Source organism: Callorhinus ursinus, unplaced genomic scaffold (genome assembly GCF_003265705.2).
Source record: "Callorhinus ursinus isolate GAN/ISIS: 27379988/994484 unplaced genomic scaffold, GSC_fseal_2.0 scaffold2, whole genome shotgun sequence".
Taxonomy (NCBI): Eukaryota; Metazoa; Chordata; class Mammalia; order Carnivora; family Otariidae; genus Callorhinus; species Callorhinus ursinus.
Window position 1 is genome coordinate 35,942,232 of NW_027397064.1, and position 13,996 is coordinate 35,956,227.

At 40.7% G+C, this 13,996-nt stretch overlaps 1 protein-coding gene across 2 annotated transcripts; it reads left to right on the forward strand.

Moving 5' to 3' along the window:
* Positions 1 to 166: 166 nt before the first annotated feature.
* HSPD1 (heat shock protein family D (Hsp60) member 1) lies at positions 167 to 11,895 on the forward strand. Of its 2 annotated transcripts, none has more exons than XM_025894072.2 (12): positions 167 to 315; positions 1,444 to 1,619; positions 2,807 to 3,059; positions 4,642 to 4,724; positions 5,287 to 5,382; positions 5,774 to 5,867; positions 6,121 to 6,289; positions 9,008 to 9,107; positions 9,668 to 9,913; positions 10,524 to 10,698; positions 10,994 to 11,172; positions 11,269 to 11,895. In XM_025894072.2, the coding sequence occupies exons 2-12, from the start codon at positions 1,446 to 1,448 to the stop codon at positions 11,419 to 11,421; spliced, it is 1,722 nt and encodes a 573-aa protein (XP_025749857.1). In that variant the 5' UTR covers positions 167 to 315; positions 1,444 to 1,445; the 3' UTR covers positions 11,422 to 11,895. The 2 variants fall into 2 exon arrangements, with proteins under 2 accessions (XP_025749857.1, XP_025749856.1); XM_025894071.2 differs by lacking the exon at positions 167 to 315 and adding an exon at positions 385 to 532.
* The last annotated feature ends 2,101 nt before the right edge of the window (positions 11,896 to 13,996 follow it).

Here is a 13,996-nt window from a genome sequence, read left to right on the forward strand (position 1 = left end):
CCCCCCCCCCCCGCTCCTCCCCGCAAAAGAGGGTGGCCGCACTAGCGCGCGCTGCGATTCGTCCCGAGGTCTGTGCGTCGGCCACTGACGCGAGTACGGGGAGGCGGAAGAAAAGAGGAATTCTTTCTAGGCTTTTCTAGGCCTCCAGCCGAGGTGAAAGTACTAGCTTCGCTCCTCTCCCGGAAATGACGCGCTTTGAACCTTAACCCACAGAGAGCGCAACGCTTCCCGGAAAGTTCTGGAACCGAGTGCAGCCCGGGAACTAGCCTAAGCCGGCCCGGAGAGGGCTGAGCCCGCTGGCCTGGCACTGCTCGGGTAGGGAGGGGCGGAGCTGGCGCCTGAAGCGTGCCGATTGCCGGGCCCGGCGGACGGGAAGGGGTGGGAGCCGCCCGCGCACGCGGTGCTGCGGGGCGGGGGGAAAGCGGCGGAGGGAGGGGACACGGGCTCTTTGCCGTGTGCGCCGTGCACTCTGTCCCTCACTCGCCTCCGACGGCCTGCCTCACGGTCCGCACGCTCTGCCGCTGCCCCGCAGGTACACGGCCGCCCCGCGCCGCCACCTCCAGGCGCCCGGGATCACTAGGCCGGCCCTTTCCCCACTCCCTGCGGTGTTGCCTGGTTGGGCTGGCAGGCGAGAACCAGGGCTTTTCTACGGCGCCGCAGGCCTGGGCCAGCGGGCCAGGCCTCACGGGTCCATGTCGGTGCCCATCACGTGCGCCGTGGATTGTTCGCCTGGGCAGGGTGCAGGAGGGAGGGCTTGTCCGGGAGTTCGTGTGGAATCGGGGGAGTGTATTCGCGTGTGCTTTGCGTTGCAACCCTGTCTTGGTCGACTGCAGAGTGCCGGGCAGGGTGGTCGCAGCCGCCTTTGGCCCCCTGGACCGCTCTCCACCCTTGACCTTGCTGAGGGCGTCCTAATGGAAAGACACGTGGGGCCGGGCCAGAGCCCCCAGCCTCGCGGCCTTGCGGGCTGCTCTGATACAGTAGCCCCGAGTGGATACATGAAGACACATCTTGCTAAGCGGATTTTTGCACCGTCAGGAATGTTTTTTCTGCCTTGGTTGCTCTAGTTTATAGCCCACTCCTTTCCTGCGGACTTGGTTTTTCAGGAGGACATTTAGAATGGATTTGCTCTCAAGGATATTTTAGCGGTGAAAGATTAACTCGTTTCTAGCGGCTGGGGTAGGTGGCCTTGGAGAAGGAGATGGTGTGTGCTTTGTGCTAGTGCTCTAGGTTAGGCGCGGGGACGGCCTCACGTGGGGACTTAACGCAGGTAGCTGGTTTTCTGAACATATGTTTCCGTGGCCTGGGTGTAGTGACTGGCAGAGGTCAGTCCAACTTACATTTAACATTTTTTGTTCTATTGTGTATAGATGTCATGTTTGCTGTAATACACAGGGGTACTGTTAGTATTGATGTACTGCTAATATGATTCCCCCCCCTCCACAGAAATGCTTCGATTACCCGCAGTCCTTCGCCAAATTAGGCCAGTATCCAGAGCACTGGCTCCTCATCTCACTCGGGCCTATGCCAAAGACGTGAAATTTGGTGCAGATGCCCGAGCCTTAATGCTTCAAGGTGTAGACCTTTTAGCCGATGCTGTAGCCGTTACTATGGGGCCAAAGGTATCAGTGTTTTTATTTTGTTGTAATTTATAATATTGTGAGTTTAATATTTTAATGATATCAGATAGTCATACTGAACGGTAAGTACTTAAGTATCCATTGTTGAGAAACCCCAATATACCCATAAGAGTTCCCAATTACTGCTTAATGTTTTTTTTCTTTTACTTAGATACAATGGTCTTAAAACTTAAACTGTTTCTTTAAAATTTGCGGAACTTTCTTTCCTATAATGTATGATGTAACGGAGTGGTAACTCACAGATCAAAGTGGATTCGCAGACGGAAGGTAGAATTAATGGAAGGTAGACTTATTCTTGTTTGCCTAAGTTTTAGATTTTTTCCCAGTAGTTCGTACCATTGATGGAAGTATGTAATTTAGTGTGTAGTATTTAAAGTATGTGCTTGTAGGTGCTAGTTTTACTTAATGTTTTTACGTTGTCCATTCTGTTCCAAAGCACATTTAAAATTTTAAGTCTCATTCAATGTGAAGAGGTGGTGAGTGAGGGGTAACAAATAATTTGAGAAGACGTTTGAAGGTGATGCACAAGTGTAGTGATGCTTAATTTCAGGCTGACAGTTCCAGTATCAAAGTATTGATATAGACTGTATAAAATATGTCATGCCTCACAAGTAGCAGCTTTGGTTCAAATCCAGAAGCTGCCAATACTGTTTGCACCATGATTGAGATTTAACACTGAAGCAGCCCTCCCTGGAAGAGTGACTTGTACTTGCCTTGCTGTTAGTATTTTAGTAGCTAAATTTTAAAGCCAGTTTAAAAGTAAGTTTTCACATCACTTTCAAAGATAGAAGGCACCAGACAAAACTTAACTATAAACTATGTGAAGAATATTCTGGAATTTTATTATGATCTACGAGATTGGTTTATTTTGTGGGGGGTTTTGGGGTTTTTTTGTTTTGTTTTTTTAATGAGAGGACATCTTGTAGTCTCTAGGATTTTTATCTATCATAAAATCTCTTGCAAAGTTAAGCACTTGGCAGAAGAGGTCATTTTGTCTATAAGCTTAAGAACACTGATGAACTTGCCTTTGAGATTCATGCTGCAGATCTAATAAAAGTGACAATTTGTGTTGGGACTTTCAAGTAATTATCCTATTATTCAAAACTGCTCATTGTGTTTTAAGCTAAATAGCACTTATGTTCTGTCACTTTTTTTTTCTGTAATTATAGGGAAGAACAGTGATTATTGAACAGAGTTGGGGAAGTCCCAAAGTAACAAAAGATGGTGTGACTGTAGCAAAGTCAATTGACTTAAAAGATAAATATAAAAATATTGGCGCTAAACTTGTTCAAGATGTCGCCAATAACACAAATGAAGAGGCTGGGGATGGCACCACGACTGCTACTGTCTTGGCACGCTCTATTGCCAAGGAGGGCTTCGAGAAGATTAGCAAAGGTGCTAATCCTGTGGAAATCAGAAGAGGTAGGAAAGTCTCTTCATTGTCACCACAGTGTTTTGAAGTGTCTTAAAAAGTTGATTCTTGTTTCTCCTCTCTCTCAAAAAAACCTGAGTTTTCCTTCAGCAGATAGTGATTGGATGCCTGGCTTATGTAGTGTGTACTATGCTAGGTGTTAAGGAGGGAAATATAACTGAGACATTCCTTGTCTTCTCTCCTCTGTGTTTTGAGCCCCCAGCCCCCGCCCCAGCACATAAGGGAAGTTTATTGGAAGATACAGCATGTACTGTGTACCTTGAAAATAGTAAACTTTTGGGGATTAGCACAGGGAAAGATTATACAGTTTTGCTATATTACAAAGTAGGGCTAAACTAAGTCACTCAGGATATCAAATTTTTTTAATACATATATAGAAAAGCAGGGAGTTTTGTTTGTTCTTACCTCTTAAGAGCACGTAGTACATTAGTGGTCTTCATTTTGTTTATTATTGCTTGCTTTGGGGAACTAGGCCACAATTTAAAGATCTGCTCCTCAGCATGAGCTCCATAGTGATAGAGACTTAAGTCCTGTCACTGCCATTTTTTTTTTTTGAGCTATGTACTCAAACTTGGTTTTTCTATCTTGAAAATGTAATTGCTACTTACCTCTAGGGTATATTATTGTCCATATTAGGAGACTTGAGAGTAAAGGGGGATGCTATTAACAAGTTTTGTCAGAATTGGCATCCCAGCACACTGATGTAGCAGCATTCCACCTATTTCCGTGTTTGAGGTCCAAATGAGTGTTACATTAAAAAAGCAGTTTGAGGGGCACCTGGGTGGCTCAGTCGGTTAAGCGTCCAACTCTTGATTTCCGCTCAAGTCATGATCTCAGGGCAAGCCCCACATCAGGCTCTGTGCTGGGCATGGAGCCTGCTTGAGATTCTCTCTCCCTCCCCGCCTGCCCCTCCCCCCTGCTCTCTTTTCTTTCTCTCGGAAAAAAAAAAGTCCGAGTGTAAATCATGGACAAGTATTAACTGAGGTTATTAAGATTACTTCTCCAAAGAAATGATTGTTACTACATGCCTTTCTTTGGATTTTTTTTCTTGAAGTTAACATTTCTCAAAATAAGGGAAGAGCCAGCACTATCCTGATTGAACAAAATTGGGTGATCCTAAATCCATGTTCTGATGCTGTTGACTGTTAGAACAAATATTTCGCTTATAATTACATATTAAATGAGGAAATTTCAGATAATTAAAACCTGTAGGGGCATAACCGTGTCATTCAATTGAGAGAAGTATTGGCTGACCCTGTTGGAAACATGCAACATGATTGGATTGGGAATAGCTTATACAGAATGAGTTGAATGGTGAGATTCTTGAAATTAGACACTTTGTTTTTTTTCCTTAGTCCAGTTTTCAAAATAATTTTGTTCTGTGAGTCTTCATTTATTAAAGTTCCTGTTTCAGTGCATGCCATTCAACTCCATGAGTTTAAGAAAAGTGCTGGCACAGAAGCATAGTATAGGTTTATTAACACATAAAAACATTTAACATGAATTGAAATTTTTACTTGACAAGGAACCATGAGAGAATAAGCATTGTGATGGCGTTTATTCTTGAATCAGGTGTGATGTTAGCTGTTGATGCTGTAATTGCTGAACTTAAGAAGCAGTCTAAACCCGTGACAACCCCTGAAGAAATTGCTCAGGTAAGAATTTTTCATATTTTATGATAAACATGATTTTATTTCATAATCACATACCTGTGTCAGAATAATGATACCAACCAGTCACTAACATTGAACATGTTTCTTCTTACTGCTACAAAACATTTAAAAATAATGCAGTGACCATAACTAGAGTCTTAGTGGGCTGTCACTTTAGTTCTACCTGGCTGTAAAACTCATTTGTTTGTTTTGGAAAATGTTCTTCAGCCATTTGTCAAAAGGTGCATAATTTTTTGTCATGTTAGAATATTACCACTTTTTCGGGGTGGGGAAGCCTCCCTTTTTAAGAATAGTTGTGTTTATTTCATATCTTTTAATAACAACGTAGCCAAATGATGAATTTAAAAATAACTGAAAACAGAACCAACACTTGTTTAGAACTATTAGACCACATCATCCTTGTCCATACTCTCCTCCCCCCACACCCCCCACCCCACCCCCTGCCCCCATGTATCACTTTGGAAGTTATTAGGAAACGGAGAGGAGCTGATTGGGGCCATAGGCCTTATCTTTTTAACTTGGAAGAGTGACTTGATTGTTGTAGGTTGCTACGATTTCTGCAAATGGAGACAAAGAAATTGGCAACATCATTTCCGATGCAATGAAAAAGGTTGGAAGAAAGGGTGTCATCACAGTAAAGGCAAGTGTTTTTCATGATAGCTTGGAATGAGTTGTCTGATGATCAAAACAGTTTTTAAATACAAAAATTTAAACTGTATGTTTCGTATATTTAAATCCTTTATGGATAACGTTAGCATTTATGTACACTAGAGTAATTACAGCGTTTTGTGTGAATTTTTAGCCTTTGCTGTCAGGAATGAATCCGTTCTAACTTAAATGATACTGTCTTCTAGATGTAAAAATTCAAATACACATTTTTGAAATTTTTGCAGAATTGGGAGTTGGATGCCCTAGGGCATTTGCATACTTACAGGCTTGGATCCCTCGTGATCAGTGGGGTCTCTCAGTCTGGTCTATCATTATAATTTTTTGTTTTTTTAATGAAATTCATACAACTAATTTTTTTATAGGATGGAAAAACACTAAATGATGAATTAGAAATTATTGAAGGCATGAAGTTTGATCGAGGTTATATTTCTCCATACTTTATTAATACATCAAAAGGTAAGTCAGTGAAATTAAAAAAAAAATACAGCTTGCCATGTGTCAGACTATAAGCATTTATCAGGTCATATCTCTAAGAAAAGAAATTTATATATTCCAAAAGTTATGTAAATGAGAAATGAAAAACATGAACTCCTTAGTCACTTGAAATGTACTCAAACAATGGTTTATAGCTTTTTCATTTAAATAAATTGCAGCTGTTTTCAGAATATTGTTAGTTTTTTAAGTTTTGAAATGTTCCTTGTTTTTGCAGGTCAGAAATGTGAATTCCAAGATGCCTATGTTCTACTGAGTGAAAAGAAAATTTCTAGTGTCCAGTCCATTGTACCCGCTCTTGAAATTGCCAATGCTCACCGTAAGCCGTTGGTCATAATTGCTGAAGATGTTGATGGAGAAGCTCTGAGTACACTTGTTTTGAATAGGTAATGGGCCATGGTATTTGGTTTACATTTCCAAATGAAAAGCAATTTTTTATTTTGATGTTTGAAATCTCCGTTATGTACCCCCACATCGAACCACTTGTGTTAGTATCTAGCCTTGTGTGTAATATAGGTGTGCTTTAGGAACTCTTGGTCCGGTTATAATGGTTCTTTCTTTTTGAATGGGTTCTTTTTGAAAGTCCTTAATAGTTTGTGCGACTTTTTCATAAGATAGCCTAATTTTGTATGTGGTGTCTATTTTTTATTATAAATGTTTACAGTTTTGAAGAAATGACTTTTTTCTGGAGAAAGATTCTCACGATTAATTTTGCATGGGAAGAAAATTAAAATATTTTCTCTATCTTATTTTTTAATTTTATCTTATTTTAAGATTTTATTTGTCAGAGAGCACACACAAACGGGGGAAAAGCAGGCTCCCTGCTGAGCAAGGAGCCCAATGCGGGACTCGATCCCAGGACCTTTGGAGCATGACCTGAGCTGAAGGCAGATGCTTAACCAACTGAGCCACCCAGGCACCCCTGTTTTTTTCAATTCTAGATCAAAGTGTATTTGTCAGTATGTTATATAATCTATTTAAAGAAAAAAAATTTTTTTTAAAGATTTTTTATTTATTTGACAGAGACAGCGAGAGGGAGAAGCAAGCTCCCCGCCGAGCAGGGAGCCTGATGCAAGGCTCGATCCCAGGACCCCGGGATCATGACCTGAGCCGAAGGCAGACGCTTAACGACTGAGCCACCCAGGCACCCTATTTAAGAAAATTTTTAATTAATGGTCTGAAATAGAGAAATTGACACTCAGTCTAAGATAAATTGAGATTTATTCACTTTCTTAATCTATAATGTATTACTTTTGACTTTAAGACAGGTAGTTAATGCTATAAACAGAATTTTAGGGCATTATTGGGGTGCCTAGTTGGCTCAGTGAGAAGAGCATGTGACTCTTGATCTCAGGTTGAGTTTGAGTCCCAGTGGAGTATGGAAATTACTTAAATTTAAAAAAAAGACTTAAAAATAAGAATATTAGGGCATTATTAAAGTACATATTCTTTCTGCTCTTAGAATTGAGGTGGCTCAGATGCGTCTGCCTTTAGTTCAGGTCATGATCCCAGAGTCCTGGGATCGAGCCCCATGTTGGGCTCCCTGCTCAGTGGGGAGTCTGCTGCTCCCTCTCCCACTGCCTCTCCCCCTGGTTGTGTTCTCTCTTTCAAATAAATAAAATACTTATTTAAAAAAAAAGTAATACTTTCCAATTTCATTATAATGGAAATGCACAAATGAAATAGGTATGTATGAGAGATTGTGCATACCTTGACACAAAAGCTCCGAGTGAGTTGATGTATCCTGGAATGTTTGTTAGCTTGGATTTGCTTTTTGGTTTATGAAAAACCTTATGAGATAGTGGGATTTGAAGCCAAAATAAAAAACAAACGTAGACCTACAGACCAACAGAGTTCATTGAGCCATTTTACTGGTATCTGTAACATTGGATGGCTGATTTATTTGGCATACTATCAGAGTTTATCCCTCTGATTTTTATTTGACTTTTTAATAAAATAGACCCACTTTGTCTTGAATTTTAAATACTCCTTGGGGCGGCTGGGTGGCTCAGTTGTTAAGCATCTGCCTATGGCTCAGGTCATGATCCCGGGGTCCTGGGATCGAGCCCCACATTGAGCTCCCTGCTCTGCGGGAAGCCTGCTTCTCCCTCTCCACCTGCTTGTGTTCCCTCTCTCACTGTGTCTCTCTCTCTGTCAAATAAATAAAATCTTAAAAAAAAATACTTTTTTTTTTTAAAGACTTTATTTGAGAGAGAGAGAACGAGAAGGGAGGAGAGGGAAAAGCAGATTCCCTGCTGAGCAGGGAGCCTGATGTGGGGCTTGATCCCAGGACCCTGGGATCATGACCTGAGCTGAAGGCAAACACTTAACTGACTGAGCCACCCAGGTGCCCCCTCCTTCTCTTTCATAATCTAGTCTTGAGTGGACATGTCTTTATATATTCTAGGTATTCATTATCTAATAAAATTGCATGTGACCTTAATGTTATTATCAGCTTCTTACATTTATAAAGGAACTGAATTAAGAACATTGCTTGCTCAAACTTCAGTAGTAACTTGATCTAATACCAACTAGAACCCATAGGATAGGGGTAAATGCTTATTAGAGCCCCCAAATTTAATAATTAGTAATTGTTCTGATTTTCACAATCTATAAAATGGTTATCACTGTATTTAACTTAAAAGTGTTTTGCTTACATTTAACATTTATGTTCCTGGGTTCAGTTTAACTGGAAAGTAAGGTCAACGGTTTGTGAAGAAGGTAATTGGATATTGGCAAATATGGATGAATGGGAAGTTGCTTTTGTCTTGTCTTTTTTGACCAAAAGTTGTTAGGAAGCAAAAAATTCTAAAAAGTGAGGTTTCCAGGGGCACCTGGGTGGTTCAGTCAGTTATATGTCTGCTTTTGGCTCACGTCATAGTCCCGGGGTCCTGGGATTGAGCCCCACATTGGGCTCCCTGCTTAGCCAGGAGCCTGCTTCTCCCTCTCCCTCTTTGTCTCCCCCTTCATGCTCTCTCTCACTCACAAATAAATAAAATCTTTAAAAAAAAAAAAGGTTTCCTAAGTAATCTTAGTACTTAAGAACTAGACAAGCATTTTTATTAGATTTAAATCTCATTCTTATTAATAACTATTCTTAACAGGCTAAAAGTTGGTCTTCAGGTTGTGGCAGTCAAAGCTCCAGGTTTTGGTGACAATAGAAAGAACCAGCTTAAAGACATGGCTATTGCTACTGGTGGTGCGGTAAGTAAAATATATGTGATGTTGGTTTACTGAATCTTTTATACTTCCCGGGCCTAAAATTTATAGGTAGATTTTATTGTCACAGTTATGTCAGATATTACTGTCTCAACTGTTTACTTTGTGTTTCTGTTAGGTGTCTGAGAGGTGAAGCTTTGATTAAATAGTGCTAAGGTCCCTTCTCTAACTTGCCATGAGTCTAGCCCCAGAATAGGGTTATTTGACCAATCTGTTTTCAAGAATACAGTAGGAAAGACATAGAACTTAAGAGTTTAAGTATAAGGGCTAGTCCCAGTTCCACCAAAAGTGACCTTGGAGAAGTTGAGTTTATACTTTTCTCAAATAAAGCTAATTAATACTGAGGATTAAGTGAAGTGGAAAATTTAGTGAAAAACTTGATCGAGTCTTACCTGGACTAGCAGTTGTCTTGAAATCTCACATTTCAAAGAAATACAGTATTACAAGATGTTTCTCTCATCAAAACACCTGCATGATGGTATTATTGATAAATCTGGTATAATGAAAAACCTGCAACTCGTTCATTTTTAAATGTTTTTGTGTAGGTGTTTGGGGAAGAAGGATTGACTCTAAATCTTGAAGATGTTCAGCCTCACGATTTAGGAAAAGTTGGAGAGGTCATTGTGACCAAAGATGATGCCATGCTCTTAAAAGGAAAAGGTGACAAGGCTCAAATTGAAAAACGTATTCAAGAAATCATTGAGCAGTTAGATATCACAACTAGTGAATACGAAAAGGAAAAGCTGAATGAACGTCTGGCAAAACTCTCAGATGGAGTAGCTGTGTTGAAGGTAAAATTCATTGTTGTGAATGAGCTTCTTGAGTTCTGATCCCAAGAATGATTTTGTTTCTGTGGTATTCCCTAACAGTGCTGTGTAACCAAAATGTTTTGGGAAATGGATATATATATATTATATAAAAACTTTTTTGCTGGAATACTCTCCTTCCTTAAAACCAGAATTGAACTTGGGGAGTGTTCCTGTGGAAAAAGTGTTTTGTTAATAAGCATTTTGGTATTGGACTGATGTGGGACCCTGCACTCACTCTATTAGCTGTTTTTGTTTTTGTTTTTTAAGGTTTTATTTATTTATTTGAGAGAGAGTGCATGAGAGGGGGGAGGGCCAGAGGGAGAAGCAGACTCCCCGCTGAGCGGGAAGCCCGATGCGAGACTCGATCCCGGAATTTCAGGATCATGACCCAAGCCAAAGGCAGTCACTTAACCAACTGAGCCACCCAGGCGCCCCCATTAGCTGTTTAATCATGCAGTCACTTTTAACAAGTAGGCAACTTTGTCTACATTTTTTTTTTTTTAAAGTAAACCCAGTGCTTTTTAGTGACTCTTGCCAGTCAGCATCGTGAATGGGAGAAGCCCATACTAACTGGAACTCTTTGAATCTTTAGGTTGGTGGGACAAGTGATGTTGAAGTGAATGAAAAGAAAGACCGAGTTACAGATGCCCTCAATGCTACGCGCGCCGCTGTTGAAGAAGGCATTGTTCTGGGAGGGGGCTGTGCCCTGCTCCGATGCATTCCAGCCCTGGACTCAATAACTCCAGCTAACGAAGATCAAAAAATTGGTAAAATTGCCTGACAAATGAGTTGATTTGCAGCCTCATTTTAGTCTGTTAGAATATTGTTGCTGCCCGTCAAATAGAACAATACATCACAAAGCAATTTCCAGAATAACAAAGATAGAATAGCACTGATAATCAGAGAATAGATGAAAGATGTAATCACGTCTTTGAGGGGGAATGATTTGACCTGTGGAATTCCCCAGTTGGGGTTTTCCTCTATCAATAGTCTCACAGATAGAATTGTGTTGTAATTTTTATAAAGAATGAAACTAAATTTGCTAAAATTTGTTATCTTTAGGTATAGAAATTATTAAGAGAACACTCAAAATTCCTGCAATCACCATTGCTAAGAATGCAGGTGTTGAAGGATCATTGATAGTTGAGAAAATTATGCAGAGTTCCTCAGAAGTTGGTTATGATGCTATGCTGGGAGATTTTGTGAATATGGTGGAAAAAGGAATCATTGATCCAACTAAGGTAAATAGTTGACCATTTTCTAAAAATTCAAGAACTCTTTTTAAGTCTTGTTAATTTTTTAAGAAAAAGTAATATTTTATCAAACTTTTTTCTCAGGTTGTAAGAACTGCTTTATTGGATGCTGCTGGAGTGGCCTCTCTGTTAACTACCGCAGAAGTTGTAGTCACTGAAATTCCTAAAGAAGAGAAGGACCCAGCAATGGGTGGAATGGGTGGTATGGGAGGTGGCATGGGAGGCGGCATGTTCTGAGTCCTAGAATAGTGCTTTACCATTATTAATGAACTGTGAGAGGAAGCTCAAGGCTGTGCTCCTCAACCGTAACTTCAGAGAAGTCATTTGAAGGAAATGACTGAAGAAAAGGCTGGCTGATGTTTAAGAAAATCACTATAACCATCAGTTACTGGTTTCAGTTGACAACATATAATGGGTTACTGCTGTCATTGTCCATGCCTACAGATAATTTATTTTGTATTTTTGAATAAAAAGACATTTGTACATTCCTGATAACTGAGTGCAAGAGCCATGTACCAACGTACTGCTTTCAACTTAAATCACTGAGGCATTTTTACTACTATTCTGTTAAAGTCAGGATTTTAGTGTTTGCCATCACCAGATGAAAAGTAAGCAGCCTTTCTGTGGAGAGTAAGAATAATTGTGTACAAAGTAGAGAAATAATCCAATTATGTGACAACCTTTGTGTAATAAAAATTTCTTTAAAGTTAATTGTGTTAGCCTTTCCATGATGTAGAAGAGAAATGAAAGCCAATAGATGGGTAGGGTTTGGCACAAGTGTGTAAAACGTTATTCCACCTGTAGTATTCTGTTTCTCTTTGCTAAACACAATTACATTACTACAAAGGTAATGGAAAGTTTTAAAGGTGACAACTCATTCCTGTGGAGACAGTATTTCACGTGTTGAGGTCTCATCATAAAGAAAGGGGGCAATCTGTCATTTCTTGTGGAGGTATAGAGATGCTTCAAAGCCTTGGCATAATAAATGGATTCCTGGGGCACCTGGCTGGCTCATTTGGAAGAGCATGGAGCTCTCTCGATCTTGGGTTTGTGAATTTGAGCCCCACATTGCGTGTAGAGATTACAAGAAAAAAATGGATTCCTGTTAAATGAGAAGGGCAGGGTTTGTATTGTAGGAGTGTACTTTAGTGGAAAGGAGAGGGGTGTGCCATTCAAGCATAATGAGTAGTGGGGAAGGGCATCCTTACATGATAGCCCAGTGTCTTCACCTTTGTTAAGAATTTAAAACAGATGCTGGCTCAATGCACTTGGTCTTTATTAGAAATGGAAATAATGGAAATGTGGCTTATTTTTATGACCGTACCTGGGTGTGTTCATGTTGGGGACAGAAAGATTTACTACAAGGCACAGATCTTGTGTAACAACATATTGTTACATACTGCTTTCACCTGTGCCAAAAGACCTAGTCTGCTCCTCTGGCCTTGGGGCTGCTTCCTTGAGACTGGTATAAGCTAGGCACTGAGGTAAATGTTCTTGTGTACAAAGCTTGGACAGAACTAGAAGGAAAAGTAAAGTCCATCACAGATCAAAAGCCAAAGTCACTTGAAATCTGCACCTAGAAATATCTGTGCTTTGCTTGGATTAGAAACAGAATGACAAGAGATTAAAGGGGGCTAAATAAAAGGCATTTTAAGTGAACAAAATGTGCCTAGAATGTAGTTTTGGCTATAGAAGTAGCAAAAGGCAAACCAGTATCAAAAGAAACCTTCAAGAAAGGGCTTATTTTTTATTTTTTTAAAGATTTTATTTGACAGACACAAGCAGAGAGGGAACACAAGCAGGGGGAGAGGGAGAAGCAGGCCTCCCGCTGAGCAGGGAGCCGGATGCGGGGCTCGATCCCAGGACCCTGGGATCGTGACCCGAGCCGAAGGCAGACACTCAACTGACTGAGCCACCCAGGCACACCTCAAGAAACGGTTTATATAGTTAATCATCTTAAAGGCCAAGCTAGGTGATAAGAAAAGGTAAGAGATGAAAAACACCTGGACTTTTAAAAGATCATTAGAGGGCGCCTGGGTGGCTCAGTTGGTTAAGCGACTGCCTTCGGCTCAGGTCATGATCCTGGAGTCCCTGCATCGAGTCCCGCATCGGGCTCCCTGTTCGGCAGGGAGTCTGCTTCTCCCTCTGACCCTCTTCCCTCTCGTGTTCTCCATCTCTCATTCTCTCTCTCTCAAATAAATAAAATCTTTAAAAAATAAAAATAAAAAAATAAAAGATCATTAGAGCATGACCAGCCTAAAGAGATGAGCAGAGGAAAAAAATCAGTGTCAGTGCTAGACACTGACTCAAAACTCTCAACAATCTTGGATTAGGGACTCCTTACTAAACCTATACCACACTCACTGTAAACAGGCTGTGAAAGGTTAAGTAGCTTATACAAAGTCTCAGAGCTATTAAGTGGTAGACCTCAGATTTGAACCTGGGTTTGAACAGCTTACGCTCTTAAAGAGCCAGCCTGGAATGAACCCCCTAAGCCAGGTTCTAGGCAATTGTAAAACCCTTTGAAAGCTGTAGCCAGAGAAATCATTTAATTGGGAAATTGTATTTCCCCTCTGTCACTAACCTTACAGAATGCCAGCAGGTAGGCATTTCTGCTCCTTCTCTCTCTCCTCACCCCCATATTTCTCTAGGACAAGAGAATCATGTAGAAAAACAAAAGACTTCCAGATTCTGCCATTTGAGAGTCCCTCCAATGAAAAGGCTGGCTCACCTAATCACTGTACAGTGGAATTCACCAGTCAGTATGCCGTACCTTAATGCCAATAAGCTTTTTAGTCCCTTACTTTCAAAT